The sequence below is a fragment of the Artibeus jamaicensis genome, unplaced genomic scaffold, assembly GCF_021234435.1.
Source record: "Artibeus jamaicensis isolate MK-2021 breed Jamaican fruit bat unplaced genomic scaffold, CSHL_Jam_final contig_525, whole genome shotgun sequence".
Lineage (NCBI taxonomy): Eukaryota > Metazoa > Chordata > Mammalia > Chiroptera > Phyllostomidae > Artibeus > Artibeus jamaicensis.
The window spans coordinates 10,610,750-10,627,441 of record NW_026521874.1 but is presented as its reverse complement, the minus strand read 5'-3'; the positions used below and the strand labels follow the sequence as shown (position 1 = coordinate 10,627,441).

The 16,692-nt window shown below is 53.8% G+C and overlaps 1 protein-coding gene across 1 annotated transcript in view; it reads left to right on the top strand.

The window, feature by feature from the left end:
- GCN1 (GCN1 activator of EIF2AK4) overlaps positions 1 to 16,692 on the top strand; it is a 54,713-nt gene that overhangs the window by 16,796 nt on the left and 21,225 nt on the right. Inside the window, exons 15-34 of the mRNA XM_037156121.2 lie at positions 972 to 1,124; positions 2,314 to 2,406; positions 3,896 to 3,971; positions 4,123 to 4,282; positions 5,276 to 5,465; positions 5,560 to 5,684; positions 6,340 to 6,518; positions 6,976 to 7,069; positions 8,179 to 8,292; positions 8,410 to 8,608; positions 9,773 to 9,928; positions 10,386 to 10,567; positions 11,709 to 11,789; positions 12,164 to 12,307; positions 13,227 to 13,351; positions 13,486 to 13,675; positions 13,886 to 13,956; positions 14,604 to 14,769; positions 15,103 to 15,297; positions 16,302 to 16,548. Coding sequence (XP_037012016.2) covers positions 972 to 1,124; positions 2,314 to 2,406; positions 3,896 to 3,971; positions 4,123 to 4,282; positions 5,276 to 5,465; positions 5,560 to 5,684; positions 6,340 to 6,518; positions 6,976 to 7,069; positions 8,179 to 8,292; positions 8,410 to 8,608; positions 9,773 to 9,928; positions 10,386 to 10,567; positions 11,709 to 11,789; positions 12,164 to 12,307; positions 13,227 to 13,351; positions 13,486 to 13,675; positions 13,886 to 13,956; positions 14,604 to 14,769; positions 15,103 to 15,297; positions 16,302 to 16,548 — 2,940 coding nt within the window. The remainder of the gene's footprint in view (positions 1 to 971; positions 1,125 to 2,313; positions 2,407 to 3,895; positions 3,972 to 4,122; positions 4,283 to 5,275; positions 5,466 to 5,559; positions 5,685 to 6,339; positions 6,519 to 6,975; positions 7,070 to 8,178; positions 8,293 to 8,409; positions 8,609 to 9,772; positions 9,929 to 10,385; positions 10,568 to 11,708; positions 11,790 to 12,163; positions 12,308 to 13,226; positions 13,352 to 13,485; positions 13,676 to 13,885; positions 13,957 to 14,603; positions 14,770 to 15,102; positions 15,298 to 16,301; positions 16,549 to 16,692) is intronic.

The window sequence follows — 16,692 nt, the reverse complement described above, 5'->3', positions numbered from 1 at the left end:
TAAAAGGTCCAGTGTATATAAACTGTGCTCTGGATCGACTAAAAACAACCTCTGCCCTTGCTGCAGTGCTGACAGACCCGTCATTTGGGCATCCGCCCCCTTCCCAAACAGCTAGAGAAACTGTCAAATCTCTGTAGCTTGATCGCAAGGGAAAAACCTCTAATATTGAGTTCCACCTCTGTGACTGGCTTGTATTCTTTTGTTTTAAAGTTTAAACTTAGGATGCGCTGGTTTAAAGAAATGGGGAGACTCCAGAGCCGCCTCTAGACAGCGGCCACCCTCTGTCCTGTCCCGTCCTCCTGTGTCAGTTCGCCGTTTTGCTGTGTTGATCACCCTTGATTTCAGATTGGGCAGCACAGACTTAGTTGAACCTAATCTCTTCAGCTTGAGCTAGTTTTGCTCTATGCTTTTGAAATAAACATAATGTTAGCTTTGAATTCAAATCCTCAACATTATCTGGATGAAGTACTTGTTTCGTTATGAAATGTTCAGATGCACTGGCTCAGTAATGAACATGGGTTTAGCTATAGTTTTAACAGGTTGCTGCTTTTTCTTCTAAGTAGGTTTAGCTCATAGGTCAGCAGGTTGGTTTCGGATTTGGAATTTGGGTCCAGAAGCCGCCTGGTCTGGGGGGAGAGCTCCAGGAACAAGGCAGTAGGTGTGGGGTTGGGCCTGGCTCTCTCTCAAACTAGCCGTGTGGCCTTGGGCACCTCAACCTCTCTCTGTCTGTCTCCTGATCCATCAAGTGAATAGCCCTGCTGTTGGGTTAGGAAGGATCCTTCTAGCTCTTACTTGGTGGTTGTAGAGTTTGATTTAAGCCCCACATTCTGATTCCAGTTCTTCATGGTGCTTCACGAGGTAACTGAGGGTTTTAGTCAGCCAGCCCAGACCTGGGTGCGTGTCCCCTTCTCTGGTACCTCCCGCTCCCGAGGGTCAGGGTGTTCTGCACGGGGCTGGCACTCTCTCCACAGGTGACACGCTGCTGCAGGCCCTGGACCTACTGCCCTTGCTCGTCCAGACAGTGGAGAAGGCAGCCTCCCAAAGCACCCAGGTCCCCACTGTCACCGAAGGGGTCGCTGCAGCCTTGCTGCTCTCGAAGCTCTCGGTGGCCGACGCCCAGGCTGGTAAGAGTCAGGAGATGTCCAGGAAGATAGCAGAGGAGGGCCTCTTTCAGAGCCCCCGGGAGGAGTGTCTTGGTGTTTGGGGTTTTACGGGATCAGCTTGGCCACTTTTTATAAATCAGGTCGCCCACAGGGCAGCTCGTCATCTGCTGGGGTGAGCCTAAGAGTCACGCTGGGTGACGGGAGTGCAGCCAGGGCTTCTGTCATTGTCCTCCTTCACCCTGTTGCTCCAGTGCTCTGGGACGGGGGCTTGCAGACCCGGGTTTAGTAGTGGAACTTTTTAAACATTAGTTATACATTATAGGGTGTCACGTGAGAAGCTTCCCTTTAGCCAGCCTGTCTGTCTTCCAGCCTCTAAGTTGCCCTCCCTGGACAGTGGCACCGGGTTCATCTCCACAGATGGTGTGCTGGCAGTGAGACACGCCAGGCACTTACTGTACACGGCGGCACGTTCTCTCCCGGACATAACTTGGAGAAGAGCCTCCTTGTTCTTTTTTGTGGCTGCATGGTGTTCCATGCTTTCTTTAAGCCATCTTCTACTCTACACGTGGACAGACCTGAGCTTATTCCTGCCGTTAGAAGCCAAATTTAGCCCTTTTCACATAGTATCTCGGGCCATCTGTATAAATGCCAAGGCACTGGGCTGTCTGGGCATGACCTTGCTTCTGCAAGTTTCAGGCTGCCTTACTCTAGTGGCAGAAAGGAGCTGCAAAAATATACCTGTCATTTAAGGCAAAATGTGGCATTAATGCAGTTTTGAAGGAGGGATTCCTTTTAGTTTAGGGGCTGGGTATCAAGGCTTCATAAAGGAGGAAGCATTTGAGCCAGGAACCAGAGGCTGGGGAGGGTTTCGCCAACCGGGAGGGAGCAGCGTAGTGTGGGTCAGAGCAGCCCCAGTGGGGGAAGGGCAGGGAAAGCACCATGTGTGAACCTCAAGTCTTTCCGCCTGGTGCTGGACTGGGTGGGAATTCCAGATGGGTAGCAGGGAGCCACTGAAGATTTTCATATGGCTACTAGAAGGACTGGTCAGTTCTCAGGCTGGGGAGGACAGAGAGCCTAGCAGTGACCTGCCCCTGCAGTAGAGGGTCTTTCAGCAGAGCCAGCCGCAGCAGCTTCAGGATAGGGGGGACCAGTCCTAGTCCCTGGTGGGTGTGGTGAGTTGTGTCATGGGGGGGCCTTCTGTTTTGTGCAGAGGCCAAGCTGAGCAGTTTCTGGCAGCTGATTGTGGACGAGAAGAAGCAGGTGTTCACGTCTGAGAAGTTCCTCCTCCTGGCCTCAGAGGATGGTGAGTTACTGCCCCCTCATTTGAAATCAGGTTCGGGACTAAATTTCACTGGGGGGTCTTCAGAGCAGACTCTTCCCTGACTGCCTGCTGTTTTGACCAGTCGGCTTTACAAAACCCTGGACCAGCGTGATCTGGCCAAGAGCTTGCTGTCACGGGAAGGTTATGGAAATGGGGAGGGTGGGGGGAGGGGGAGTTCCATGGAGACAGAGCACCGATCGCTGGAGCTGTGTGTTAGGTGTAATTGCACCTACCTGGGTAATCGGTGCTGTCTCGGGGGTTTTCTTGTGTTGATACCGCAAAGCCCTGAGCAGCTCGGTGGAGCGTGGTGAGCTCCACTCTGCCAGGAGATGCAGGAACCGCTGGTTTCTGTCGAAGGGAGTGAGCAGTGTACCTTCAAATGTGTGTTTGAAATTCTGGGTCTCCTTGGGGATGTTTGCCTCTAATTGGTGATTTGAAAGTGCTTTTGACCCATAAGTCACAACATCCTATTATTGAGCTACAACTGTTATTCACTTCTTGACTGAAAATGAATAGTTTTGTGTAGGAGATACATTCATGTAACACAAAAACAAAGGATCCAAGAGGATCTGCCCTGAAAATTAGATCCCTGCTTCTATTTCTGGTCACCCAGTATCCTGTCCATAGAGAGAACCGATTTCATTAATGTCTGTGCATCCTTGACATTTTATTTTTATACCAGTAAATATCTTTTATGTGTTAGTTCATACCTTTTTTACACAAGTTGTAGCTTCCCTACTATATACAGGGTGTTGTCTGGATTTGGAAATCACTCCACGTCAGTGTAAGATGAATGCTTCATATTTTCAGAAGTAACAGTAGTTTTTAATTAATTAAAAGAAAGTGTATACTTTTCCTTCTTCCACACATGTGTTCGTAGTAGGCAAAAAGAAGGAAATTCTAATGAGCTTTTTCATTCCATATCCAGTGATAATCACATGTACATTTGGGTGTTCATTTTCCAGTTCTTTCTGGATTTGTTCTCCTTTAAAAAAAAATCCTTTTTTGAAGAAAGGGAAAACATTGATATGAGAGAACATCGATTGGCTGCCTTTTGTATGTGCCCAGACCAGGGGTTAAACCTGCAATCTGGACATGTGCCCTGACCAGGAATTGAACCCATGACCTTTTGGTTTGTGGGATGACACCCAACCAACTGAGCCACACTGGCCAGGGCTGTGCTCTCTATTTTATTTTATTATTTATTTATTTTTTTAAGAAAAAGATTTTATTTACTTATTTTTGGAGAGAGGGGAAGGGAGGGGGAAAGAGGAAGAGAGACATCAATGTATGGTTGCCTCTTGTGTGCCCCCTGCTGGGAACCTGGCCTGCGACCTAGGCATGTGCCCTGACTGGGAATTGAACCAGCAACCCTTTGGTTTGCAGGCCAGTGCTCAATCCACTGAGCTACACCAGCCAGGGCTGTGTCCTATATTTTAAAACCACTTCTGCTGTTTCTTTCCCCTCCCAGCCCTGTGTACCATGTTGTATCTGACAGAGAGACTCTTCCTTGACCACCCACACAGACTCGCCGGCAGCAAAGTCCAGTACGTGAGGCTCGCTTACCTTTCCCCTCGGGCCAAAGGAGGCAAACCTGGCAGGAGCCTGAGAAATGGGGGTCCCGGGGGCTGGGAGGGCTGGCTGTGGAGAGCCCTGCGCCCGGCCTTCCTCCAGGATGGTCTCCCCCTGTCCTTGCAGGCAGTACCACCGGGCTCTGGTGGCGGTGCTCCTGAGCCGCACCTGGCACGTGCGCAGGCAGGCCCAGCAGACGGTCCGGAAGCTGCTGTCCTCGCTTGGGGGCTTCAAGCTGGCGTATGGACTCCTGGAGGAGCTGAAGACTGTCCTCAGTTCTCACAAGGTGAAGGCATCTGGGCTGCAAGCTGGGGCTCTCAGACCCGCCTCTCCAGCCCTGCTCGTGCCGTGGGTTTCGGATGGGCTGCTCCTGGGTGGTTCTCACTCATTTACTCAGACTCTGTGATTCCAGAATCTTCCGCCCCTTCCCTTAAGCTCCAGTAATACTGAGTTCATATACAGTTGACTCTTGAACAGGGCGAAGATTAGGGGCACTGACCTCTCTCAGAGCCGAAAATTCGAATATAACTCCCGTTGGCCCTGTGTATATGTGGACTTCCATATGGGGAGTGGACCCCTGAACAGCCGGTCAGCATGGTTTGAGCTCTGGGCCGGTGGAACTGCGTGGGTCCAGCTGCAAACCCATGGTGCTCGAGGGGCCGCTCTAATTCCTTTTCTTTTCCAAAGACTCGATTTCTTTCCATGCTGTTTGGTGTATAGCTCAACCTTTTTATTCCTGAGTAATTGAGTGTCACTTAATATTTTTAAAGTGTTTGATAATTTTTTAAGCGTTTTCTGCCATTTTCCCTTTTGATTTTTCAGTGTCTTTAAAAGGCAGATAGGCCTACTGCCCTTGTTTTGTATGAGCGGTCCGGGTTCTAGGAGCTGAAATGATTGGCATAGTGTCTCAGCTGTTGGGTGACAGACCTGGGAGTTGACCCCAAAGTCCCCAGTCCTCTTTCAGTGCCCTGTGTGCCCTGCCTCCCTCCCTACCTGAGCCTCCCTGCAGGTGTGGACCTGTGACAGATTTGTGGTCTTGGGCTAGGCCTCCCGGACCAATTTCTGTGGCCTTCTTCCCTCGCCTGGTGCAAAGTCACGGGTGCTTCCTCCTTCCAGGCACATCTCACGGCTGGCGGGCCCCAGTGTAGGGAGCTGGGCATCAGCCTCCACTCGATCATGGACCCCTAAGAACAGCACGAGTGGGAGGCAGCCGTATCCCTGCACGTCAGGCCCACACATTGCTCTGGGTGGCGGGGGCTCATGTGCTGTCTTCACGCAGGTGCTGCCCTTAGAGGCTCTGGTGACTGATGCTGGGGAGGTGACTGAGACGGGCAAGGCCTACGTGCTGCCGCGGGTCCTGCAGGAGGCCCTGTGCATCATCTCCGGTGTGCCAGGGCTGGAGGGCGATGTCGCCAACACGGAGCAGCTGGCCCAGGAGATGCTGATCATCTCCCACCACCCATCCTTAGGTTCGCGGCTGGCGCGGGCGTGGGAGGGTCAGGGCTGTGTTGGGCAGGGTGTGAGTGGCCCGGCAGAAGGCCTCAGATTGCCCCTGCTCTTCAGTGGCGGTGCAGTCTGGACTCTGGGCAGCACTTCTGGCCAGAATGAAGATCGATCCCGAAGCCTTCATCACCAGGCACCTGGACCAGATCGTTCCCAGGATCACCACGCAGAGTCCCCTGAACCAGGTGATTGGCATAGGAGCTGGTTTTCAGAGTGCCCACAGCGGAATTCGAAGAAACAGGTGGAGGTGGAATTCGGGTTTGGACCCTTGGGTTTCCAGTGACAGAAAATGCAAACTGGTTTGAGCACAAAGGGGAGTGTACTGCCTCATTTAGCTGCTAAGTCCCAGGCTCTGCCTGGACGGAGACTCAGATGTCATTCTCAGGACATGGTGGTGCCCCTTTTACTCTCTGTGTATCTCTTCCACTTGTGTCTCTCTGCCTTCCATGACGTGGGCTTCACTCTCCTCTGGTAACAGGACAGCTGCTAGAATTCCAGGCTTACAGCCTGTCCCCCATGGGCTCCAGTGGACGGAGCCTTCATTTTGCAGTCATTTCAGCTGGCCTGGGGTCTCACTGGCCTGGTTGACCGACTTGGGTCCTCTGCTCATTCCTGGCCTGGTCCTTTTGGTCTGGGTTGCATGCCCATGCCTGACAAGGAGTACATGTGTGCTGAGGAGGCAGGCACCTGCTACAGCTCTCCACTGCGTGGGCCGAGCTCAGCAAGAACGGGCAGGTGCAAGAAGAAGCAGAGTCGATTGCTAGGGGCACTTCGGTGGGTGGGACCCCTTTCCCGTGCCAGCCTTGGTGCACACTGACTGCCCCTGTGTTTGTCTGGCAGTCTTCCATGAACGCCATGGGCTCCCTCTCCATCCTGTCCCCAGACCGGGTCCTCCCGCAGCTCATCAGCACCATCACTGCCTCCGTGCAGAACCCCGCCCTGCTCCAGGTGACACGGGAGGAGTTTGCCATCATGCAGACCCCTGCCGGGGAGCTGTACGACAAGTCCATCATCCAGGGGTGAGATGCCACTCGTGGCCTCTGTAGCCATTTCTCCCCAAGCCTTAGTTTTCTTGTGTGTCAGATGGAGACGGTGCCTCCTTTGTAGGAATGAAGGAAACTCCCCATTCGTTGGGCAGGTGCCTGCTCTGTTCCAGGCGTGCATTTAAGCAAGAGCATTTTGAGTATTCAGCACTTTGCCAGTGCATACTACGTAAAAGCTACCTGGGATTTCACGGCTGGTGGGAGGCTGATGGGACTTGTGTGTTTTATTTATTTATTTATTTTTGAGAGAAAGAGAGAGAGAGATCGGTTGGTCCACTTATCCATGCACTCAGAGGTTGATTCATGTATGTGCTCTCACTAGGAATTGAACCACAACCTTGGTGTATTGGGACTGTGCTCTTAACCATCTGAGCCACCCGGCCAGGGCAGGGGGCGGTTTTGAGGCTGGCTGATTACCTGCTCTTTGTTTCAGTGCCCAGCAGGACAGCACAAAAAAGGCCAACATGAAGCGAGAGAACAAGGCGTATTCCTTCAAGGAGCAGATTATTGAGCTGGAGCTGAAGGAGGTGAATACACGTGGGCATTGCACAAGGGGTGCTGGCCGAGCTTGGCGGCCCCAAGGGGTGGCACTTCCTGTTGCACGTATGCTCTTCCCTTGGGTCATTCTGAGGCCAATGGCACGCTACTCTGATGCCCCCTACCCCTCTGGGGGGCATCCCACCTCCCCCTTTACTTATTCTCTCTTAGTAGCTTTCTCTACTCCAAACTCAAGGGAAATGTTTTTCTCTCTGCTGGGTGCCAGTCGCAGTTCATACATTTCCTTCACTAAGTGCTGTTACTTGAACTCATGCCTCTCCACCCAGCTCCTTGAAGGCTGGGGCAGCCCCTGGGAATCATGAGTCGGTGGCTGTGTTCAGCTGGTAACAGAACATGTGCTGTGCTTCCCTTGGTCTTTATGAGTCTGGGTCCTTGTCCTCCACACCTCGGCCCACGTGCTCATACTCCTGCTTCTCAGAGAGGTGACTGGCCTGCTCATTCTCTCCAGGGGAGACCCTGCCCTCCCTCTAGCTTACTGTGCATCCTGCTTGTTCCTCTGTAGCGTTTCCCGTGATCCGAAGTTGTCCTGTTTACGTAGTAGCTTGCATGTTCATTGGCTGTCTTCACCCACTACACTGTGTGCTCTGTGAGGGCAGGGCGTGGTCTTACTCCCCACGGTGTCCCCGCATGAACGTGCGTGGCCCAGTGCAGGTGCTGCGCAGGCCGAACTTGCTGAGTGAACGAGTGCTCTCCTGGCCTTTTCTAGCCCTGAGCTTTTCCTGGGGGAGGGATGGGGCGGGGGGGAGGCTGAAGTTTTGATTCTGAAGCTCTGTGGACCAGAATGCCCTTTTTAGCATATTGAGAAACTTTTCATTTCTCTAACATAAAAAGGCTTTCCTTGTGTTTGTCAGTAGAGAATCCAGTAAAAAAAAAAAATCGCTTCTTTGCTACTGTCTCTGTTTTGTAGGAACCGGGTGGCTGTGGACTTCCTGGGAGGTGGGGAGAGGAGGCCACCTGCTGGCCCAGGTCACAGACTGGGAGCTGGCGTAGTGCTGACTGGCACTGAGCTGGCCCTCTGTGGTGGGGAGGGAGGTCTGTCCCCTGGAGATGGAATTGCTGTGCAAATTTTTGCCTTTAGGAGATAAAGAAGAAGAAAGGCATCAAAGAGGAGGTGCAGCTGACCAGCAAGCAGAAGGAGATGCTGCAGGCACAGCTGGACAAGGAGGCGCAGATCCGGAGGCGGCTGCAGGAGGTGAGTGGCTCACGCCGCCACACTTCCATTTGTGAGTGTGCTGGATGCCCCAGGCCCGCTTCTCGCGGTCCTGGAGCAGGGCCCCACTGACCTGCCTCTGGGGTGATTTGCTTGCAGCTAGACGGTGAGCTGGAGGCGGCGCTAGGACTGCTGGACACCATCCTGGCCAAGAACCCGTCCAGCCTGACCCAGTACATCCCTGTTTTGGTCGAGTCTTTCCTGCCCTTGCTGAAATCTCCCCTGGCCGCTCCCCGGATCAAGAACCCTTTCCTGTCCTTGGCTGCGTGTGTCATGCCCCCTCGGCTCAAGGCTTTGGGTCAGTTCTTTTTTTCTGGCTGTGAGCATGGCCCTGGGCAAATTGGGAGGTAGGCAGGGGTGCCCCTGAATGTGGTGGGGAGCTGCGTGGTGACTTAGGCTACTGACTTTTGCTTCCACGGGAGCAGCCCTGGGAGCCTGCAGCAGCATATCTGTGGGGGTGACACGGTGCCTCCCCTCTCCTGGTTTGTGCTGCTCTGCCTTCCCTCCAAGGCCCGGGTGTAGATACAGCCCGTGTGACCTTTCTGTTACAGTTTAAAACTAAGGAGTCAGGAATTCTGTGGCAGCAGGGGTGGTTTGGTGCCACGTGGCTGGTCAGTGCAGTCCCGCGCTCCTGAGCAGCCACGTGGCAGTGGCGAGGGCGCTCTGGTGTTTAGCTTCCCGTTGGCCCTGGTGAAACAAAGACCAGGTAGGGTGGCTGGAGTTGAGCAGACTTCCTTCCTAGCCTTGAGGGATTGTTCCCCTGGGTGTGCGTGGAACGGGGGAACTGTACTGAGTGGAAAGGGGTTCTGGAGAAATGAGTTTTACAGAGAACAGACTGACGGTCGCCAGAGGGGTGGGGTGTTGGGGCTGGGTGAGAAAGGTGGAGGGACTGAGAAGTGCAGGTGCGTAGTTACACAACAGTCCCGGGGACATAAAGGACAGCATAGGGAAAGCCGTCCGTAATACTGTAATAACTATGCACGGTGCAGGTGGGCACTGGGAATACCAGGGAAACACTTTGTAAAGTGTGTGATTTTTAACTGCTGTTCTGCACACCTGAAACTAATGTAAAATAATACGGAATGTCAACTGTAATTGAAAAATAAACTTCAAATATAATGAGTCTGGAAAGCCATTCTGAGTCAGTGCGTATGGAGCCTGCCAGAACCGCTACCTGGCTGGCGGGGCTTGGCACGTGGAAGGTGGGGGCACCGGGAGCTTTGCTGTTGCCTGAATAACCTTGAGGGGCTCGTGCCTGCCCTTAGCGTCAGCTTTTCACACCTTAGTGTCAGCACAGTGCCTGCCTGCCTGCCTGCCTTCGGTGCAGTCGTGATGAGATGAAAGTTCAGGGCAGGGACTTTCTGGCACGGCAGAATTAAGTCAGAGGGACAGGGCACCTCTGCGCTGGTTTGGGTTCTTCCTGTCTGCGTGGCTCATCCTGGGTCTCTTTTCTCGGGTGCAGGCACCCTGGTGAGCCATGTGACTCTGCGCCTGCTGAAGCCCGAGTGTGCCCTGGATAAGTCCTGGTGCCAGGAAGAGCTGCCAGTGGCTGTGAAGAGGGCGGTGGCCCTGCTCCACAGTCACACCATCACCAGCAGGATGGGCAAGGGTGAGCCAGGTAAGGACGGCGTCAAGGACGGGAGGTGGTGGGAGCTGGCACAGGGGATGAGTGAGCTGCCTCACCCCCTGGGGCTTTCTGAGGCTGTGGCCATTGGCAAGCCTCCCCCCCCTCCCTGGCCTTGGTTTCCTCATCTGAAAAATGGGGGAGTCGGATCAGGTGGAGGATTTTTGAGTCCAGTCCTGGTATTTAGTGAGTCACGGTAGCCCCCACTGACAGTTTCCTTTTTGTCACTAGAATCTACTTGTCTACTTTAACTCTCACGTCCTGGGCAGTGTTTGGGTGGGAGCAGGGTTGGCTTTAGAACTGGGCTGCCAGCTGCCGTACCGTGTGCTTCGGGGTGTCGGAAAGGGCCCGCAGCCTTCCCCGCTTGCCCTGAGGATGGAAAGCGAGGCAGCAGCGCCTGGTGCCCTGCCCTGCCTGCAGGGTCAGGATGGTATCTGCTTGTTGCTCACAGATGCTGCACCCCTGTCCGCGCCAGCCTTTTCCTTAGTCTTCCCATTTCTGAAGATGGTGCTGACCGAGATGCCCCACCGCAGCGAGGAGGAGGAAGAGCGCATGGCCCAGATTCTTCAGATCCTCACTGTCCACGCCCAGCTGAGGGCCTCCCCCAGCAACCCGCCTGGGCACGTGGACGAGGTTGGCAGGGGAGCTTAGCTCTCCCTGTGGCCGGAGGGGTGTCGGGAGGTGGGGGCTTTCGACACTTCCTGGCCCGTCGGCAGTTGTGGTGGGGCAGTGGAGTGTGTGTTTATAGAGCCTTTGGTGGGAGAGCCCAGGTGTTCTCTTCCTGCAGCTCTCAGGGCCTCGGAGAAGCGTGCAGGCCTCCTGTGGCTGAGAGTCTCCGCCCTGAAGAAATTGAAGGGTTTTGTACTAACTTATCATGTTTGTCTTGTTTCTAACTCAGAAGATAGTACAGGCTCCTCTCCCTTTGATTTGCTTATAATTATGACCTTGAACATCATTTATTGAGAGGTTTTCTTTTTAATAGATTATATTCTAAAAATTTGCCAAAGCAGTGCATGCGTATTTTTAAAAATTCCAACAATAAAGAAGCAAAAAAAGAAATGCCACTTCCAGAGGTAACATTTGCGATCCACTGGGGGCAGACCCTTGTAGACGTTTCTCAGTGCACACGCAGAACTCATGCCACACTCATGGGACTGCCCACGGCAGTGCCTGTGGGTGGCCCTTACTGATTGTAGGGCTGCATGGGGTTTGGTACTGCGGGGCACCGTCTTTTAAGGTTGTTTCTGACTTTGCCTTATTTTGAACTGCGCTGTGGTGCGCCCCCTTGTACGTATATGCCCCTTGCACACCCTCGTGAGCATCTCCATAGGACAGTCTTGGGTGTGGGACTGATATGTTCCAAGCTCCAGCTTTACCAGGTTCCCTTTTCTTCAAAGTGAGTGCAGCCTCAGACAGTATTAATCTCACCAACAGTGACTGAAAGAAAGAATGGTATCTCCTTTTATTCTGCATTTCTTGACTTACTTGTCAAGTTAAGTATCCATGTGTTCATGGGCCACCTGTGTTTCTTTTCCTGTGAATTTCAAGGGAGTTTCAGAGTTAATTAATTCTTGAGTCCCTCAGGATCATCATCGTTCAGCGGGGTTGGCTAGAGTGGGTTTAGCTGTAAACCTGCCAGGGTTTCTGGTGTGGAGTTGGTCGAGAGACCCAGAATGCCACGCGGTGGGCAAGCGGATGCTGTGTTATGTGCCACGGGGCTTGGTTACAGCCCTTCCCCACAGCCTCACCTGACGTACCTGCTCTTTTTGCCCAGAATGGCCCGGAGCTGCTGCCTCGGGTGGCCATGCTGCGCCTCCTGACTGGGGTGATCGGATCGGGCTCTCCTCGCCTGCAGGTGACTTGATTTTCAGTTGGCTGTGGCTGTGACTCAGTTTGTGACTCTGACCGTGGGTCCTGGTGTTTGGGGTTGAGTCCTACGTCCCTTTCCTAGCCCTCACTTTTGCACTTGAGCAAAAGGGCTGCTTTTGAGAGGCACCCTTACTGTTTTCAGCTAGTAAAGAGTTCAGCTTGGGTTCTGCCACTGGCCTTGCCCCAGAGCTGGGATCTTAGCCCTAGGTGGGATGTGGGGTGGGTGTTCTCTGTTCAAAACCCCTCTCTGGGTCCCTAGCCCATTGCCTGCCCCCCTGCCTGACTCCGTGATAGTAATACTATGAAGTAGTAACTCTGTACTTTGCGGAACTGAGCCCAGAGGATTGATGTTGTCCTTAGGTTCTGGCTTCAGACACCCTGACCACCCTGTGTGCCAGCAGCAGCGGCAAGGAAGGCTGTGCCTTTGCGGAGCAGGAGGAGGTGGACGTGCTGCTCTGTGCCTTGCAGTCCCCATGTGCCAGCGTGCGGGACACCGCGCTCCGGGTGCGTGCTCGCTTCCTCGAAGAGCCACTATGGTGTCCCTTGTGCAAGGGTTTGGCTGATGGGAGAGGCCTCAGATTTGTACCGCTGTGTTTGGGAGGCAGAGAGAAGAGGTCTCGGGGTGTGTGTCGGTGTCATTCTTGGAATCGGAATGCCTAAGCAGTTTTGCTGCACGGCTGTCTGATTTTTTCTTCCTTGGAAGACTTCACCTGCTTTGCAAACTGGGATGTGGATCTTAGTGTTTTTATAGGACAGCTGTGATTCATAGGGTTAGTTTATCCTGCTGCCTCACATGTGGCTTCTCCTAGTATTTTTGGACCAAAAAGTAAAGGATCCATTTGGGACATGAGACAATGGTTCCCAAATACCAGGCTATCGATGAGCAACAGAGCTCTCACTGGCGCTTGGTAGGATCTGAAGAATGATGGCAGAATGGTAAATTTTAATGTGAAGTGAAGGTCCTTTTGAGATTTTGTCTGTCTGGCATATTTAGACTTAAATTTAAAATTTTTACATTAAAAAAGATTCTACCACCACATACTATCATTTCACAAAAGAAAAGCTATTGAAAGAAAAAAAAAGAAAGAGAAAAGCCGTCTGAAGAGACAGAGCAGCCGGTAGTGGAGCTGGTTCCTGGTGTTCCCCGGATCAGTGGTGTCTGGTGAACTTTCAGTGTTGATGGAAATGCTTATATCTGTGCGGTCTAGCGTGGTAGCTGCCAGCCAGCGTGTTGCTGTTGAGCACTTGAAATGTGGCTGGTGCGATGAGGAATCAGAGTTAATTTTAACTGATACAACTTTGAAGACCCACGTGTGGCTGGTGGCTGCGTCCTGGACCGCACAGCCCTAGAGGGAGGCGAGGAGGCAGGTCGAGGCTCCTCGCAAGGCTGTGCCTCACGTGACTCCATCCCACTGTGTTGCAGGGGCTAATGGAACTCCACATGGTGTTGCCAACGCCTGACACTGATAAGAATGGCCTGAATCTTCTGCGGAGGCTCTGGGTGGTCAAGTTTGACAAGGAGGAGGAGATCCGGAAGCTGGCGGAGAGGTGAGAGGCGCCTTAGGAATCAGCTGGGCCCGGCGGGCTCAGCCTGTGGCGAGAGAAGGGCTGGGCGGTGGGGTTTGGCAGGGCAGGCGAGACAAACCCTGGTCTGACCGGCCCCGGCCCTGTGGTCTGTGCAGGCTCTGGTCGATGATGGGCCTAGATCTGCAGGCAGACCTCTGCTCCTTGCTGATCGATGATGTCATCTATCACGAAGCAGCTGTGAGGCAGGCCGGGGCTGAAGCCCTCTCTCAGGCCGTGGCACGCTACCAGCGGCAGGCGGCCGAGGTCATGGGCAGGCTCATGGAGATTTACCAGGAGAAGCTCTACGTGAGTAGCCTCTGGGCCCGGAGGTGGCTGAGTGGTGTGAGTGTGGGTCGGACGCTGCTCAGCCTCTGACTTGCTCCAGACAGGAGTCTTGGAGCTCACCGTGGCGGTTCAGGGTGGCTGTGATGATCTCGGCCTCGCACCCAGGGTGCTGGCTTGCGCGGCTTGGCTGGGAAGAGCACTGCAGTTCATTTGTCATCCTCTCTGTCGCAGCGGCCACCCCCAGTGCTGGATGCGTTGGGACGAGTTATCTCAGAATCGCCTCCGGATCAGTGGGAAGCCAGGTATAACAGCTGTCGCACTCTTGTTCCACTCAGAACTGCCGAGAGGTAGCAGGTTGGCTGGGCTGGGTGATGCGAGCAGGCAGCACAGATTACTTGAACAGTGGACGAAAAGGACAAGCCCTCCCTGTGAGTCAGAGAGACCGGAATTCAAGTGCTGGCTTCCCCCAGGCTGTGCGGCCTTGGGCACGTTTGTTCTTTCCTCCAGGCCTCTGTGTCCTCAGAGGTCCTTGGGGACCTTCTTACTGCTGTGTAGCTAAAAAGAACAGTAGCACTTTGCCTTTGTAGAATGTGTCCATTTCCGAGTGTCTTCACATCTGATTCCTTTACCTCCCTTCCCAGAGTCTGCCCTGGAGGTGGAGGGGCAGGCGTCGCACTCACGTGGGGAGATGGAGGCAGAGTTGGTCCCCTGCAGGTGGGAAACTCTGGATAGATAGGTGGCAGGTTTCTGTTGGACAGGTGGGCTGTTCCAGACCATTGGGTAGACCAGTGGGTGAGCTCTGGCCAATGGGATTATGCCGTGCTCTGCCCTGCACAGCAGGGTTTGCGGTTGGTAGGCTCCCTTCCTGTGACTCACGGGGACAGATGCCGGCAGCAGAGGGACCCGTGGCTGGCTCTCATCCCCTGACACACTCCCATTCCTTTCCCAGGTGCGGCCTGGCTTTGGCCCTGAACAAGCTCTCCCAGTGTTTGGACAGCTCTCAGGTGAAGCCACTCTTTCAGTTTTTTGTCCCTGATGCCCTCAATGACCGAAACCCTGATGTGCGGAAGTGCATGTTGGATGCAGCCCTTGCGACACTCAATGCCCACGGGAAGGTAACGATTCCAGCCAGCTGCACGCCGGGCAGAAGGCTGAGCTAAGTAGGGGGGCACACGGGGAGGCGGAGTGCTGGCAATCCTGGTGCGGCACTTGCCCCCATGGAAGATTCCGTTTGTATTTATTTTGAACTAAGAAAGACCCCCCAGAGGGAATTAGATTCTTCAGAGCCTGCTGCAGTCCTGCCGGAAAACTGGAAACGCTGCTGGCACTGCGGGTGGGCTTGTCAGGATGGCTGTCCCAGAGCAGGTTTGGGCTTGGTCCTCGGGCAGAGACTGCTATCCCTGTAGGGCTGCTGTGGAATGAAGCCCCGGCTGCACTTGGCTTTTCAGGAAAACGTCAACTCACTGCTGCCGGTGTTCGAGGAGTTCCTGAAGAACGCACCCAACGACGCCAGCTACGATGCCGTGCGGCAGAGCGTGGTGGTCCTGATGGGCTCTCTGGCCAAGCACCTGGACAAGAGTGACCCCAAAGTGAAGCCCATCGTTGCCAAGCTCATCGCTGCCCTCTCCACCCCATCCCAGCAGGTACCTGCCACTTGACTGCGGGTAGGCAGTGGGATGCTAGGGATGGAGCTGGGTGTCAGGCCCAGTTCTCTGCAAAGACTTGTCCTTCTCTTAGAGCACAGCCTGGCTTACAGGCAGGAGCACCCCCAAACGGGATTATCTTGGTTTTTTTGTTCTGGTAGACCTCCTAGGTAGTTTCAGTTTTTCTATTCATTTTTTAACAATCTTTTTTGCACTTGGTATAAACTTGGCATTGGGGATACAAAGATTAAAAAAAACAATGGTTGCCTCATGTTGAGCTTTTCTGTCTGTTCCTTACATGCTTCAGTGGCCTTTTAATTCAGCCTCCAAGCCACAGTGCAAGGATTTTTTTTTTTCTTTTTGAAAAACACATTCACATATATTTTCTGCAACTTGCATTTTGGACCACCCAGAATGTCCTCATGAAATGCGGGTTCACAGAATTGTAGTCAAATACGTTGTCAGAAAACCTGGCCTGTAAAGGGCCGGCCTGGGCCCGGGTGGCAGGACGCTTTGCTGCTCTCGAGCTGGGCTGACTGCGCTGTGCCTGGGAGGTATGAGTGCCAGCGTGTTCTGGTTCCATTTTCGATTTGGTCCTGGCCCTGCCAGGCCCAGCCTGACTTCTGGGTGACTTTGACAAGGTTGGAAACTGGGAGATATGGGCCGGTTTCATGGGGGCACAGTTGCATGCTTTTTTCTGGATCTTACTCTCAGTGGGTTTAGTCTTCCTGGAGTTTCTTACCCACTCAGGCCTAGGTTCTCCCTTTAGACCAGAAGCAGCACCGTAATGGTTGCTGTTCTTGTCACGGACAGGTATAGTGAGCAAGCTGATGGAGGCCATGTCATACATGAGTGTGTTACACTGTTCGCTTTTGTGATGCCTTGTGTTTGATAGGCAGTGTCCAAGATGGGGCTTGGGGACGTCCAGTGGGGGGGTGCTGTGCAGGACTGTGTCGGCCACCAGGAGAGGCTGTGGTTCCTGACAAGGCCGACCCCTCCCTCAGGTCCAGGAGTCTGTGGCCAGCTGCTTGCCGCCCCTTGTGCCAGCCATCAAGGAGGATGCAGGGGGAATGATCCAGAGGCTGATGCAGCAGCTACTGGAGTCGGACAAGTATGCTGAGCGCAAAGGGGCCGCGTACGGGCTGGCGGGCCTGGTGAAGGGCCTGGGCATTTTGTCGCTAAAGCAGCAGGAAATGATGGCAGCGCTGACCGATGCCATCCAGGACAAGAAGAACTTCCGCCGGCGAGAAGGTGAGCGTCTCTGAGCTTGGTCCCCATGGCTACCGGAGGTAGGAGTCGGCCTTCCCTTCCCCTCCGAAGGGTGCTGTTTCTAAGCGTGCTGCAGAGGGGCAGCTGTGTGTGACTCATGCCGTCTGGTTCTTGCTTTTGTGGCCT